Source organism: Thermobia domestica, chromosome 6 (genome assembly GCF_964235325.1).
Source record: "Thermobia domestica chromosome 6, izTheDome1.hap1.1, whole genome shotgun sequence".
Taxonomy (NCBI): Eukaryota; Metazoa; Arthropoda; class Insecta; order Zygentoma; family Lepismatidae; genus Thermobia; species Thermobia domestica.
The window spans coordinates 182,577,931-182,594,753 of NC_137459.1; the positions used below are offsets into that span (position 1 = coordinate 182,577,931).

At 35.2% G+C, this 16,823-nt stretch overlaps 1 protein-coding gene across 4 annotated transcripts in view; it reads right to left on the reverse strand.

The window, feature by feature from the left end:
• The window catches only part of LOC145688349 (cadherin-like and PC-esterase domain-containing protein 1), a 1,309,510-nt gene that overhangs the window by 570,224 nt on the left and 722,463 nt on the right, over nt 1–16,823 (reverse strand). For all 4 annotated transcript variants that reach the window (XM_081762492.1, XM_081762493.1, XM_081762494.1 and 1 more), the window contains 2 exons: nt 1,720–1,933; nt 164–267 (listed from right to left, as the gene is read on the reverse strand). In XM_081762492.1, the coding sequence (XP_081618618.1) occupies nt 164–267; nt 1,720–1,933 (318 nt within the window). The remainder of the gene's footprint in view (nt 1–163; nt 268–1,719; nt 1,934–16,823) is intronic.

Genomic DNA, 16,823 nt, shown 5'->3' on the forward strand with positions numbered 1-16,823 from the left:
GCCACACCGTGTCCAGGGCGTCCTCTGAGCAAAAGTTGGACCAACAAAGTATTACGTAGGTGGTCGCAATTCAATGTATGTCATAATTTTAAATGCCCTTATCTGAAATATCATTAGATGTATGCATATATTTTTTTTTTTAATGGATCGTACTCTTCCTTACCTTTTGGGATGGTTTCAGATCTAGAAATTCACTGCGTGACATACATTCCCCTGAATCACCATCAGTGTAGGACAGACAAAGCATGAGCGTCCAATCTTCTTCATCTGGAAAAAAAGAGAAAAAACGAGAATAAAGATCTTCATGTGCAGTAAACAGATAAAATAGTGACTTTCTGAACTAAAACTACATAAACAAATCATAATTATCTTTTACAAATCTCAGTTCCGACACTTTAGGCAAAGCTACGAAATATTTCTCAAGATATCTTAAGCTTAAAAGAACTCTGCAATTTTGATTGTTAATGCTGAGTATCAAATGGTTTAAAGAGCTAGAGGTGAAACATGGTAAGTAACATTTTTACTATTACTGAGTACTTCAAAAACCGCTCCAAGATTGGGGCTCAATATTAGAGAAGATATTTAAGATGGAATTTGCACCATCTGTTATAGTGTAGATGGCATTACTTACAAAATAATGGTATAACGTAATCATTACAACTTATCTGCTCTTGCTGACAGGTTCCTTATTAGAAACTAAGAATATCCTATGCACTAAATTAAACTTAAATAAATGGATTTTACGGCTTTGCTGCTGGAGCTTGTTCATTAAGTAGAAAACAACAAAATTTGTTTTTAAAATGTATTTAATATGTTTATGCGTAATGTATGTTTTAGCAGAAATTTATAAGAAAACATTTAAGACAAGCATTCTACAGTGATTTTATCCAAAGAACATAAACTTTATAAGTACTTCATTTTTCCCCAAACATACTGAAAATATACGATTAAAATCTGATGTCCATAGTATTTCACCATAAAAATTCCTATATATTTTTAAGTATATTTCTGAGTATAGGGTATACTCTCAAAATTTACGGTGAAATGTCTATGACAATTGTGGATGCCAAATCTTCACCGTAAAAATTACCTATTGTTATGAGCGCATAGTCGTCAGGTAACTTCTTAAATTTGAAGTGATATTTATTATGTTTTCAAATCATTAATCTATTGTGTATATTATTCTCCCATTTGTATTTTACTTTCTACTATATTTTGTATTACGCCTCTCGTAAAACAATTTCTTTTCATGTGCTAATCAGCTTCCTATCTTACTGTTTAATTACCTACATAAACGTTATGTTTTCAGTTACCAACTCTAACATTTCATTATTAGTTTTCTGTTCGACTTATAAAATTTTAACAATTCTTCTTCACATCTAAATCTCAAAAACATTCAATTATTTTTCGTCGCTCCTACGTGCAATCATTATTTCAATGTTTTCTCTTCTTCGTCTCAGGATAAGAAATGTTATATTTTATTTTAACAAAGAAAATTAATTCCTTATTTTCTTCCACTATAGGATGTTGAACCCAAGACCACGTGCACAAAGGTTCACGAGATAACTAACAAGAAAGCAATAATAATAACATAATACATAATAACCAATAATACATAATAACCAATAATACCAATAGTACAATAATATACCAATAGTAATACCAAAAGTACATAATAACCAATAATAATAAGCAATAATAATACATCTATGAGCATACCATCTGGGGATGATGTACTTCCTCTGACATTGGATGTGCTTCCAGATGTTAAGGAATGTCCTTCGTGTCTTGGTGAAGATGCCCTCACCACGAAGCCTTTGCTCTGTAAGGCCTTTGAGTAAAGAGGAAGGTCACGCTGTACAAGCTGTAGTTGACCTTTGATAACTGCTACCTTCCTGTGTTGACGCAGGTCCTTCACTTGGCGTTTCTCTGCCTAAAATGAAAATAAATGTGCTCAAAAAACTCTTTGTATGTAATGTCCTATCATAAGCACACAAACCATATAAGAATATAAAAATTAATTAACTCTTCTTTGTATTGGTGTCACTACGTCGCATACCTTTGGGAACCCCAGGGGTTCAGACAAAAATCACGTAAGTTAAATTCACAAAAAGAGAGAGAGAAAAACAAGATAGGAAACTAGTGGTAAGAAAGCGAAGAAAAGAGTTTTATCTCAATCTCACTTACTGATTATTGGCTTCCTCTCAAACTATTTATTCTCTCTGGCAATAATTCAGTAACTTGGGAATGTTATATTTTGATGTTCCTTGGCATACGCATCCGAGCGCAAGAATAGGAAAGTTAGCATCCACGGCCTCAATCGAAGAATCATTCCCGCATGCGCCTGATGACTGATGAAACTAAGGGTAGCTAAGATCGGCTGGAGTGATCGAACAGCATCCACAACCCTAGCCACTGGACTATGAGGTAGTATATTGCTATTATTTTACTAATGCAGTCAAACCTGCATAAGTGGTATCACAATTCACAATGTACTACCAACTTAATTCCACTTACTAAGTTTCTTACTTGGCAGCTCTCTCACTTACAGAAGTAATTTTGAAGGATAACACTTCCAATAATAGAGGTTTCTCAATTATCCAGGTTTGACTGTAGCTGTTACTGTCAGTGTGCAAATTAGACCATTGATATTTAGGGGAGGGGAAATGAGGTCCAACAGTACACAGGGGTCTGAAATTAGAATAATTGAAAACGAGATAACGATGGCCCCTCCCGTACAATACACACAACAGTAATAAAGAAGAAATTTATTTAGTCAATTAACTCAGAATAACTGAATTAATTATAAACTGTCTGAGATGCTCCTAACAGAATGTGCTTGAGTATAGGATTGAAAGTATGTTACATGGGATAAACGTACAATACAAGACGTTTGCAAATTCATGCATTACTTCGTTATTTATTCACCACTACTATTTGCAGATTTTCTACCCTCATGCATACTAGGGATGGCCACAAAGTTCCGGTTCCGGCGAGGTTCTCGGAGATCCGGTTTTCAGAACCGGTTCTGGAACCGGTTCCGGGCCTGGAACCGGTTCCGGGCCTGGAACCGGTTCCGGGCCTGGAACCGAAAACCCGGTTGCAGAACCGGATCTTGGAAACCGGTTCCAGATCTGGATCCGAGAACCCGGTTGCAGAATCGGATCTTGGAAACCGGTTCCAGACCTGGATCCGAAGAACCGGTTCCAGATCTGGATCCGAAAAACCGGTTCCAGACCTGGAACCGAAAAACCGGTTCCGGAACCGGATCTTCTAGAACCGGATCCGTTCCGACCCGAAAACCGGTTCCATCAGGAACCGGTTCTGGCCATCCCTAATACATACAATTGTTGTTTCTATAAACCAAATTTAAGTGAATATATACGATGAAACACTTGATTGAATTAGTCATGAGCTTCCTTCCAGCTGTTTTGGTATTGTATGTAGAACTAGGAAGGTCATTATGAGTTCTAAAGTTTCAGATCTACTAATTCAAAGACTACAGAATACCATCCTCAGAGAATTAGATCCTCCTACGACTGGCGTAGACTAGTAAGAAAGGTATTATTATTATTATTATTAATAATAATAATAATAATAATAATAATAATAATAATAATAATAATAATAATAATAATAATAATAATAATAATAATAATAATAATAATATAATAAAGCGCGAATTTCATTATTTAAAAAAAATGAATCGTACTTGACTGTTTACTTTTTTGGTTTCAACAGAACAGTAGAAAGAGGAAAGTTGGATATTTATTTAGAAAATCACACAAACATGGATTCAATGAATGTATTATTATTTTTAGTTTTAATTTCTAATATGTATCTACTTATTTATTTGCTTCAAGTTTTTCTAACTTCATAGTTTGTTACGAGTTTGAGTTTTTGTTTTTTGTGTCCTTATGCAATACCAAGGCTATAAACGACGGGACGTACCATTACGAACCGTGACCGGATTTACATCCAGTGCAGTTGGCAGGTACAGAAATCATAATGCAAGATCAACCTTTACATTGTAAGCTGTTCTCCACCACATTATCACGCCTCCAATAGAGTTGAATTGCAGGACCACGCCACTGGACCTGGCTAATTATTATACAAATTAATAGAGGGCCAGGATTAGGAATTAGATTTCTGGATTTCAGCATCTATGGCCATATTAGTCCGTGACGTATAAAGGATGAGGTCCCTCGGCGATATCACTGCCCGGAGAAGTGGAGAGGAAGAAAGGAATGGGGAAGGAAGGATGCTGTCTGGAACCATTATGTTAGTTTTACAGAACCAGCGACGGAATGGGTCACGAATTTTTCTTGACCAATGACCGGGAAGACACAGAGGCAGTCAAACCTATGATTCATCAGACCCGGTCACACCCGACAGATCCAAGATTCGGTCTGACCCGGTGACCTGAACAGACCCTTAGGCTGAAGTGACCTGACCAAGTGTGATGTGAACCAGATAGACCCATGGTCTGGAGACGAAATTTCGTTACACACGTTGGAAGTATATACAAGGCTACTACAGAGTACAAATGCATCAGAATCACAGAAAATATAAGCTACACGTTCTCTTATGAGGAATCGTCAAAGTTTAGTCGATCTGTAAAACTTGTCTAGAATATAAAAGTACCACAATGCCAAGTACTGTGTTGTTAATTCTTTTTGTATAGGTTGCGTTCAAAAACCGCGTATGGAAAGACGAATAAACATGCAATTACATTAGAAATATTCAAAACATAGTATCTTGATTAAGAAATGTCACCGAGAATCAAACAAATGAGTATTCGAGCTCAAGGAGTGAACATTATTAATCAACTACAAAATTCTGCAGTAAAGCTGAGGAGATGATATTTCAGCTGCTTTTGAGACGCCAGGTCAGTTTGGGTAACATCGGTCACCGAGTATGTCTGAGTCACCGAGTTGACGGTTGAGTCACCGAGTATGTCTGGGTCACCGGGTATGTCTGAGTTGCCGGACCTGTCTCGGTCATCAGTTCTGTTTGGATCTCTGCGTATACCTGATTCACCGTGCCAGCCCGGGTCTGATAAGCAACACCCAAACCCGGATGACACAGGCAAAAGTCATGACCCAAGCAACACAGTGGCCCATGACCCATTCCACCACGGTACAGGATATACTCTCTTACACAGGGGATGATGTGTTTACAGTTAGGATCAAAGACATTTCCCATATAAAAGAGCTTTTTCCTTTTGTGCAACACTATGAGTGAGATATAAAGCAGTGTAGGAGCTGAGATCGAGCTAATTCCAAAAACTGTGGAACATTGTGAGAATGTAAACTACACTGTTATAAATGATACTTTTGAATTCTTAAATTATATATATATAGGTCCTTCATGGGATACACTAACGCACCGTGATTTCCGTGGTATCACCTGCTTCCAGTGCCAATTGTGAGTGTCATTTTTGATGTTTTAGTCGCTTGAAATTATATTTCCTCAGCAGAGTGAGATGATCAGTGACACGGTAGTAACTTGGATGATATATCAGTAGAAAAAGAGATTACTAACGATTCGGACGTAGAGGAAATCACAAAGAAATTCGAAGCTGCTTAATGGAATAGACGAATAAATTTCCCTCTTCAGGTGCCTCTCACTCTATACAACTGCAATACTACTCAGTACTTAATTGTTTTTTTTTCTTTTTTTTCAGCCCCTTGGAAAGTAATATGCATTTTATATTACTATTTTATTTTGCTCTCTCTCTCTCTTTCCCTTTTGTGGCAACCCACACCACACGCATCATACTGTCTTAAATTAAGGTAAAATTTTGTTCAGTCACCTCTCTGTTATCTAGACGTTATTTTTACTGAGAAATGTGTAACATTGTGCAATGGTTGCAAAAATGTTTACAAAGTGGAATCACACACACATAAGTTATCGATTTTCAACACAATGGTAGACCTAGGCACCACCCAAGTCAATACTGACTTGCAGACGCACAGGAACATTTTCACATGCCTTTCTACACATACTCACCGGAACATTGTTGAACTCCTGAACAAGCACTTCACGCAGATGTTGCTCACTGTCAATAGGATTAGCGTACACTTTGTTTTCGAGGTGACCCCAAAGGGAAAAGTCAGGTGGGGTTATGCCGGGTGATCTGGCTGGCTACTTCACAGGCCCTCTATGCCAATCCAACGTTGAGGAAAATCTTCTTGCAAGAATACCCGAACAATTTTGGCGTTATCTGGTGGGGCTTCAGCTTGCTGCACCACAGTTCTTGCAACTTCTGTCGCCTATGAAGTCCTGGGATGATGGTTACTCTGAATAACTGCAGGTACCTTTCCTTTCCTCATTTTTCCATGTGTTGGTGGACTAATTGGTTATTAATGATCAAAAGCTAACTAATGGTGTCTGGCTCACCATGTATATCACTTGGCGGGTATTTCAATTGCACTCGATGTCCTTCCACTCTAACTACTCCATGGTGATTAGACGGTACAGTTTGTCTATCGCTATCATCATGCCATGTGTTTCTCCCTGGTATCTTAGCAGAGGTTGAAAGAATAGCCCTCATAATACAACTTTTCATCTTGTCTCAAGGCTGTGTCCAACACTCGGAATGCGTTGGGATTTCTCTATATAATAACATGGTATATTTCTTTCCAAAATATTATGAAAACTATTTATTTTATACATTTCAAAATTCGTCCAAATGTTTAATAGTATCAATATTATATGTCAACTTTCACTTTTTCTTGCTAGGGTAATATTAGAGAGTGCTAATTAAAAATTAATTTTCTTCCATTTAAAAGCTGTTTAATATATGGTCCTACATTTTGCAACAACAGGAGATAGGAGGCTAACCAGGTAGGTTTCTTTCATTCGATGCCCCCCGCTAAGTCACGTGTGCGAACTTACCCGGAGATAAAGAAACCGATGGAATGCAGATTGACAACAGAAAAGAGCAAAGTCTGTTTTCACTCTCTTCATATATCTTAAAGATTTCATTGTTTTTACTTAAACATCTCCGCGAATAGCTACCTGTAGAGGCATATTGGAGGTAATGACATATGAACGTTTTAGAAAATATGTCTTTGTTGCTTTCAAGTGAGGGAAGTGTTCATCTTATAAAAGTAGTTTCGAACTGTATAGTGTAGAGTAAACTAGCTTATTTGTCACATCAACTGACAAACGTTTACACAGAGATCGAAGAGGATTTATGCTGTTGTGATGTATAGCGAACTGCAAAATAATTAATATATGTGTAAGAAGAAAACGACCGAGAACTGCTTTTTGATATATCGTGTCGTTTATACTCAATGAAAATTAATATTGAAACCGGAAATAGTAGTAAATTTAAATCAGTTCCGGTTTTCAATAGAGAGATAGGAGTGAAGATGGTATATATTCTAGAGACGTTGGATCAATTCTCTAAAACTGCTTGTCGCTAGCTAATATAGTTTTTGATTTATGGCCCGTAAGTGGTCCATCTCTTACACTTCATAATTATATAGAAGATTGAGGGAGGAGATGGAACCTATTCTTAGGACGCTAAATCGAAGGTATTTCTGAAATCTTCTCCATATCTCTTGCCGCTTTTGGCGTGATACCTGTCAACAGACAGACGGACATAGTCGTTCTATTAGACTTCCTATACTTATGCATAGAATAGTTTGGAAGTTTAATAAACCCAGGTAGAAGAAATAATATTCATCAAATCTATTTTCGTGCAGATTAAAAATATGTGAATTTCAAAGATTCTTTATATAAGTTATTATGCCCTCAAGAATAACGGGGACCGTGGTGGCTCAGTGATAGAGTACTCACCTCTGGTGTGTGTGTGCTCCCCGGTTTGATCCCAGATCGCACCAAGTGGACTTTGAGTACGATAGCCTCCTAAATGCGACTCTAATCAAAACATATTTGTTATAACTATTAGTGCATAAATGTAAATTACCCTTCATAATATTACTAAATACTTAGGTTCCTTGCATTGTTCACATAGAAAAAATATCATGGCGATGGAGCAAACTTTTCAGTACTGTATCTCAGTTATATAAGTTACACGTTATCCAGGTTTTCGCCAGGGGAGATTGTACGCCGCGAGATTTTGGTTGAGACGTTTCACCCACAAATCCTCATCAGATCAAGTATTAACTTTGTTGTGATGGATGGTCAACTACAAAATAGAAGTAGGCCTATGCATGAATGTGGATATATATGGACTAATATAACTTTCTGTGGATGTATTTTATTGATTCAGTGCGATTTGTGATCATTCCAATTTGAGACAAGTTTCATGTATAGGTCAAATTTGATTGAGAATTTGATCATATTCCTCAGCCGAAAATAATAATTCCAGTTTGCGACCAACCAGTAATTGGTTCTTTAAATGAATCAGGAGAGTAAAAGTGATGCACGTTGCCAGATATATTTTTTTTTTCAAAAATTATGAAGTGTTATGAACTACATAGGGGAAACAACGATAAACATCTCTTTGTTCAAAAGTGACGTAATTATAGATTCCTAAGATGTAACGTAACGTTGATCAGAAAACTGAGTCAAAATATGCTATATAACACAACACACACAACACACACACACACACACACACACACACACACACATATATATATATATATATATATATATATATATATATATATATATATATATATATATATAAATTCTGTAAATCAGGTTTTCAGTCAAAATCAAGTGAAAAATATTTCACTTGCTTATCCTTGGAATACCAATATCAGATCCAAATGATCTAGACCCTCAGAACTATTGTAATATTTATTTATTTATTTTGTATCGGCCTATTACTGTTATGCACACGCATGAAATGCCAAAATTTGTTCTTTCATCTTTTAAAGGTTTATTTTTTAAAACTTACATTCCTTATTTTGGAAAGCAAAATATTGATGATAATGCTTTTAGTTTTGCGTTTCTTCTGACGTCTCTCTTTGTTCCACCGAGCAAGAATTAAGATTTAGGATCAAAAATGGTTGAAATAGGAAAATAAAGAAAGTACACCCTGTTTGACAAGAAGGCTTGTTATAAAATACAAGTAAGATGATGTGTAGGTAGATAAGGTTGTCTCATTTCTAACAGCAGCCAGTCCTGCCTCCCGCAATCGTTTGTTCTTCCGACCATATGATCAGATTGTCAACTAACATAACTTTGAAGATATGGATTCTCCGCAGTTTTAGATAGACGATCTTATCTCATTTCGTAACTTGTTTCTCTCCTCTACCAACATTTTGGAGATCAGTAAGGAACAATGGTGTGAATGGATCAGATGTCTGCACCTCCACGAAAAGGAAAACAAACCTTGCTTATGAGCTTTCCAGAGTTGTCATATTTTCTTTTAGAAAGTAATATTAATGTACTATAAGAACTAGATTAAAAATAAAAAAGTTAACATGTAGTACTGGGGTAGGTAAACATCTGGAGACATTTTGAACTGCATAAGACAACTCGTTTTTATAATACTTTGGGAAGAAGTTCACCATATTATTATATAAGGATTGATGATCTCAGCTGAAAACGTTAGACACGGCCTTAATACTAACTTTCTATCTGGGAACTGCTTTCATTAAAACGAGCTTTCTTAAACATATTGCAATCATTTTAATCAAGGTTTCACGTGCTAACTGATTCAAACCTCAACCATTTTTTCCCGATCCAAAGTGTTAACAGGGTATCATTATGCATTATGAACTGTTCTTGAAGATACCTATGAATTTCGAATATACAGCAGTTGTGAAAATTTCCCTTCATGCTCTAGAATAGAGGTTTCCAACTTTGTTTACCAAAGTGAATTCTTAATGCTTCAATAATAATAATAATAATAATAATAATAATAATAATAATAATAATAATAATAATAATAATAATAATAATAATAATAATAATAATAATAATAATACAGGAAAGACGCGTTATTCGGTCAATGAATCCTTATAAAGATAATACAACGCCAGTGAGCAGTGTTACACAAAAATTAGCATCCCTAATTACAAATCCGGAGCTATCAAAGCCCTAGAGAAGTTTCGAGGGTGGCAATCAATAACGAAAAGTGTGAAGATTTATACTTAATTAATCTACATTCCCTTTATATATTTATTTCTTTTTGCTCTCAAATCATCAGATGAAAACAAGCGATAGTGGTTTATTGGATCATGTGTCCAAGCTATTTGGTTTTAATTAATTTGAAATTGCATCACACTTTTTTTTTTTTTTTTTTTTTTGCCGTTTTCCATACTTCTCGCGTTGCACAGGTGAACTTTGAAACATGAGACGTTATCACGAGAGACAAACGTATGATGCTGTTCCACTCGTGTGAAGTGTTTGGCCATGGATTTCTTCACAAGTTTCGGTGAGTGGAATCACTGCAATGTTAAGAGGCGATACTCCATTGTGACATCAAATAACACACTCATGAATACGAGAAGTGTAATAGGAAAGGGGTTTTTGTCACAACTTTCAACCACATGCACATACAATACCTATATCATGTCAAAGTCAATAAGTTTACAAAACAGATTTAAATTCCTGAACATATTTCTACAGAATTTTCCGTGGTTCCTACAAAGTTGATTTTATTTGAACTAAACTAAACCTAGTTTATAATACACACAATACTGCAAATTTATTTATAATACGTAAGCGTTTCACATACTGAGTTTCTGATTATAATGAGCGATTAAAATGACAAAAATGATAGAGATGGAAACTAATTTTACTATATGTAAAAGCATAATATATAGAGTTTTGACTCACAAGGTACATTCGCGAAGTGTCTCCTCGGCATTCGTGTAAAATTGATTCAAATGCAAAGTTCTTCGAGGCCCAAAGTGTATTGTGCTAATTTAGCAAACCATACCGGTAATTTGCATATTTATGGGCCTTCATATATCCGAAATCCAATCATACATTACTATAACGCTCGCACACAAAATTGCTTTTAGTTTCTTTACATGTAACTGGACATGAATGCGGGCATATGGAAAACAAATTAGATAAAGTACTGCTTCTTTGACAGTATCCATCCCGGCCGCCATCTTGGATCCACCATATTGGATTAAACTTTCGGTTTTTCAAATGGGAAGAGCTGCGAGTGATACATCAAATTCATGTACAAGTTTGAGGAAAATTCATTAGTGTGGTGAATGTTACCGTAGCTTGTACCGTTTGGAAGGTATTGCATATTAAATTCCTCTAGACTCTTCGTGAATAGACATTGCAGAGTAATATCAGTTACGCTTACGTTTTTGATGTTGACGAATCAAAACAATTTCTAAGTGGAAAAATACTGTAGACATAAACAAACTCTTTACAATTGCTATGAGCATGGCAAGGAAGGAAAGGAGTATTGCATTAGGTCAAAATGCATAATTTAAAATCAGATAGGACCGGATTTGGGTGGAGACCTACAATTTCCGAATTGACGTTTGTGTGTCTGTACGTTATAACGTTTACTTAGATTCACACTTCGTTATACATATGCCCTTAATTTGGTTTTAATGTACTAAGGAATCACTTTAACGTAATTCACTAATTAACTGTTCAAAATGACATACACAGAATATGATATATGAGAATTTATATATTTTTCGTAAATACTTTACCATTTACCTTCTTAATTTTTACAAAATATCTTTTTAAACGACATTTACCTTCTTAATTTTTACAAAATATCTTTTTAAACGAATATACGCTCCTTCACAATGACGTATATTTTATAGTCTAAACTAACTGCATAAAGCACAGATATTTATGCCTGGCCCAAACTAAATAACATAAATAGGGAGATCTGGCCATAAAAGAAAGTAATATCATAAGTTACGGACCATTGTCCGTAGTAACATATACATATTATCGCTGTAATGTATGTACGTTCGGAGAATATTTCCTCTACGATAAATCACGTAAAAGATTATATATAGACACGGGCATGGGCGGCGATTAGGGGGGACAAAGGGGGGCAGTTGCACCCCTACTTCTCTGAAATGACCTATTAATGTATATAGTTTCAACCAGGGAAATTTGTATATTAACATTGATATACAAATATTCAGATCATGTCTTCCCCCCACTTTTAACGTCCAATCGCCGCCACTGCATACGGGGATCTACACAACTTTCTATTTGGTTCAATATTCGTGAAGTGCCTCACAATTAACATGCAATACCTTGCAAACGGTACAAGCTACGGTAAAACTCCCTACATCCGAGAAAATTTTACATGAATTTGATGTATCACTTGCACCTATTCCCATTTGAAAAACCGAAAGTTGAATACAATATAACAGATCCAAGATAGCAGCCGGAGTGGGTAACATGTTTCAGACAAGCAGATCCAATTTGTTTTGCATATGTCCACACTCATGTCCATTTACATCTAAAGAAACTAAAAGTAATTTTCTGTACGAGCGTTATAATAGTGAATGATTGAATTGGATTTTGAGTTTAACGTCCCTTTCAGCAGCGAAGCCATATGAGAAATGTATGATTGAATTCCGGACATATGAAGGCTCACAAATATGCAAATTACTGGTATGGGTCACTAAAATTAGTACAATACACATTGGGTCGTGGAGATCTTTGCATTTGAATCAATTTTACTCGAATCCCGAGGGGACACTTCGCGAATGTACCTTGTGAACCATGCCTCCAAAAATATAAAATATTAAATAAATAAAGATCAAAATTAAAATTGTATCAAATGAATAACTAAAGGAACAGTGAATTCTTAAATCAAATTAGAGAGTGAAATTAAACGAGTGGTTGCTATCTCTGATTGTCATAAATGACATTTTATTGTTGAAACAATTGATTTACAATGGTAGTATAGTGGATTTTTTAATAACAATATAAATTATTCATCTGTGAACATTCAATAGTGTTGAGTTCAAAACCAGACATAGCGTGTTAGCTTAATTGTATTACAATTAATTTATAAATTTACTCCATGCTAAGCTAATCATAACAGAAATAAGCTAAATATTTAATTCAAATTGCTCTGTCACTTTTAGAGACCTCCTATATCATATAAAATGCAAATATACAGTTAAAGTTCTTTGTAGTCATAATTTACCTTATTACAGATCCTGCTTAGGTTTGACCATACAGTGGTCTCTTTATATATAAGTAGTTTATTAGAGAATGTTCCATTTTGATGCTTGATGCAGAATCCAGAATGCAGAATGCAGTATCATTTTTTAGTTGCATTTTATATGGATTATTATCCTTGTTTGCCTTAATTATTTTTCCTTTTAACTTTGCCAAAGGCCAATATAAACATTTACAAAATCTTAGGAAAGTCCTAATTGCATCTTCTGAAAAATATTGTTGTTATCTAATGATGTAAAAATAAGTATTTTTGAACTTTAGTTTACCCTGAGGTTTGCTTTAATCTTTTTCGTGATTTTATCCGAATTGTTAATTACTACTGGAAAACATTGTTTTTGACTAGAGGTGATTTTTGACTATTTTGCTTCTGCTTCCAACGATTTCTTGATTACAAATACTGTCCTTGTGATTTTTAAAAATAATATTATGCACCTATCCAAAAGGTTAAGATAGTACAAAAAACTTCGTTCCATTTTCAGCTAAGGAATTTCATTACACACTTGTCAGAACAATAAAGATCGGACATAAACTTCTTCTGTAATAAACAGAAAAGAAGAATCATGAACCCCAACAGTTACACACATTCCACAAATATAAAAATATTTTATTTAAAACGTCGGCATCAGGTACAGGTTAGTTATTTGTTTCCTAGAATAACAAAGATGCTGCTTAAGAGTTTCTTAGTCCTGTAAAAATTAATTATGCTTTAAAATGGATCTCAGAATTGAAAAGATTGATAACATCTGCTCTGCAGAGATAGAAGATACGTCAAGAAATCTCAAGAACTCTATATTGCAACAGTGGAGGAAAGTTGTATTATTTTATTTTTTGAAGAATATTTAATTTCTGGGGCGTAAACTGAGAATTGAATTTTTGATTGTAGGTTTTTAGTTTATTTATTTTTTTTTAAATTGCGAGAATATTGCGAGAGATAGAGAGAAATATGAATTGAGGACAATATGAAATTGAAAACTGAATGGTAAGGAGTTTTTAATTTTATTATTTGTTTTTAATGTGTATAAAGGCTGTGTTTGAGATATGAAATAAAGAATTTGAAATTATTTGAAAAGGTTAATATGAAAAGGCATTTACATTGTGATTTTTGTGATAGCTGAAGTAAAACTTTGGAGACTCCGCCTCCTTTGTACCTTATGTAACTTTTAGGCGAATGGCAAGTTTAGAACTGAAATATAGACTTAAAGTGTTTGTTGTGCGAAGGTAGGTGTTATATATATGCATGTATATAAAACTGCGAAATGAAAATTCCATGTTTATATATATATATATATATATATATATATATTTGTGTGTGTGTGGGGGGGGGACCTTTACGTGTTGGAAATAAATTTGATGTAATTTAGACAGTTAATATTTTGTACTCAAGCCAGCCTTGAATTGTTCACATAGATTTTTATAAAAGTTTCAATATTTATAATAATTTGAGTTTTTTAATGGTATATTACAATTGGTAGCGAATAAAATAGAAAATGCTTGTGAAAGAAATCCTAAATTAAACATAAGTCATGTCGGGCTTGTAACTACCTAAGTCTTTATTACTATAAATCCTAACTGCTCTTTATAACTGAGAACCATTCCTGCATCAATAGAATAAATTAAATAAGACAGGATTAAAGGGATATTGTATATCTTCATTAGAATTTAGGAGTACAATATACTCTTCTTCATAATTTCTTGCCTTTCTGAGTACTTTTGTATTTTTTGATTAGCACTAATTCTAGTACATTTTTTTCGTTCCCACTGTCTCTGAATTCAGTGAATAAGACAGATCTATATGATAAATCTTGCTCTATGAGTTTCAACTGGCTTATACTGAACTTGAAGGAACTAAGAAAAACAAAGCCTTCATATTAATGTTCCCTAATTATGTCTTTCAGGCTAAAATAGACAATCACTAATGAAAGCGAATGGTTATGAAAGAACTAGTGAGATGAAGACGCTGGAGGAAAGGGGAGAACCCGATAAAACCCATGGACATTATGTTGTCCATCACAAATTCATCTGGCTTAGGATCGCGCCAGGAACTCTTCAACGACAAACACTCCGCCCTGAAGAGTCTCAAAGTACCTGCAATGCCAATAAGGGAGGGCATGGTGTGTCAACCAACTTCGAAAAAACGGTTGCAGTAAAAAACTAAGCACAGTCTGGTAGAATCAATGATCATAAATACAGAAGCCTAACACCAAGGAGTGGAATTTAATTCCACAAAACCAACACTCTTAGACTGGCTCCAGATTCAGAACTCGGAACTCAATTCAGTTTCTTAAGTACCTTCACAATTTAAAAAAGAACAACAGAAACTAATGGCCGCGGTGACTCAGTGGTACAGAGTTCACCTCGGATGCGTGGGATCCCTGGTTTGATCAGAACACGATCCAAGTGAACTTTGTGATGGGTAAGCACCGAGTTCGTGGTTTTTTTCGAGGTTTTCTCGTTTGCTCCTACTTTCTTCATTCTACTATTTAATTCATTATCATAATCACCGTATAACCATAGAACGTAACACTGAAGGATTTAATTTCATTTTATCAATATAAACTATCAACTCTTCTACATGAATTGGCACTTGTCTAGGGTCAGATACAATTATTTACGAGTATATATTGTCAACTCTTTTGAAAACTTTGTAGACGAGAGATAATCACGCTCTGGCGTCTAATGAATAATGGATCTTCCACCGCAGCTAAGATATACAGAATCAATGCTTAAGATACATGGGCGTACATAACTAGGAGTGTTTGAAAGGTCAGCATCAATAGACGGCTACGATTATCCTCATAATTTTCAACTGAATGGAAATGCAATGCGACTGCTATTTTCAACAAAAGTAACTCATAAACAAAATTTTAAAGTTAACTCTCTGACGTTTGAGCTAGTGCTCATTGTGATATCAAGATACCTAATTTTATACAACTTATACAAATCTTTGCCTTTTAAATTTGTAACAAAATAAGAGAAAATTTAGTTCTGACAGGCTGAAGAGAACAGTTATATCAATACATCGTAGGAATTATTTTAAAATTGTGATGTCATGCGTGGTCTGTATCCAACACTAGTTTGGGGATGGACCTCATATCATGCAGGAGCAGTATATACGAGGTGTTACTAAAATGGTGCGGACGGTGGACGTATGAAAAGTGCGTTTGAACGGAAAATGCATTCGTACTACTGTAGCAGACGAAAAGTGAAACATCCGAACAAATTGGAAGGAAATGCAGAAGCGAGATTGCAAAGGAAAAACGTAGGCAACACACGCACTTCATGTAACCCTAGGTGCAATGTTTTTGACAACAGTAGCCTAAGAACATTTGTTTCAGCCTAGAGGTCTGAACGGATCGGGAAGTTTTAGCCTGGGTCCGGCCCGGCCCGTGTGATAATTAAATGAACCCGAAATAAGCCCGAATTACATAAACTTTATAAATTACGCAAAACTGTATTTTTATTTAGAGCAATTAGCTGTTTAATTTTCCAATTGTGGTTTAAAAGTTCTCCAGAAAGAACGGTCTAAACGTCCAATAAATGCAGTATGTTTGTGAAGTTAAGCCCGAGAAATATGGTTGTATACTTAAAAATCTACGGTCCGAGCCCGGCTCGGGCCCGAAATGATATATGCTTTGTAGGCCCGAGTCCGGCCCGAGCCCGTGCATACCTCTAGCTCAGCCTCTACTCATTCCTGCTATTAT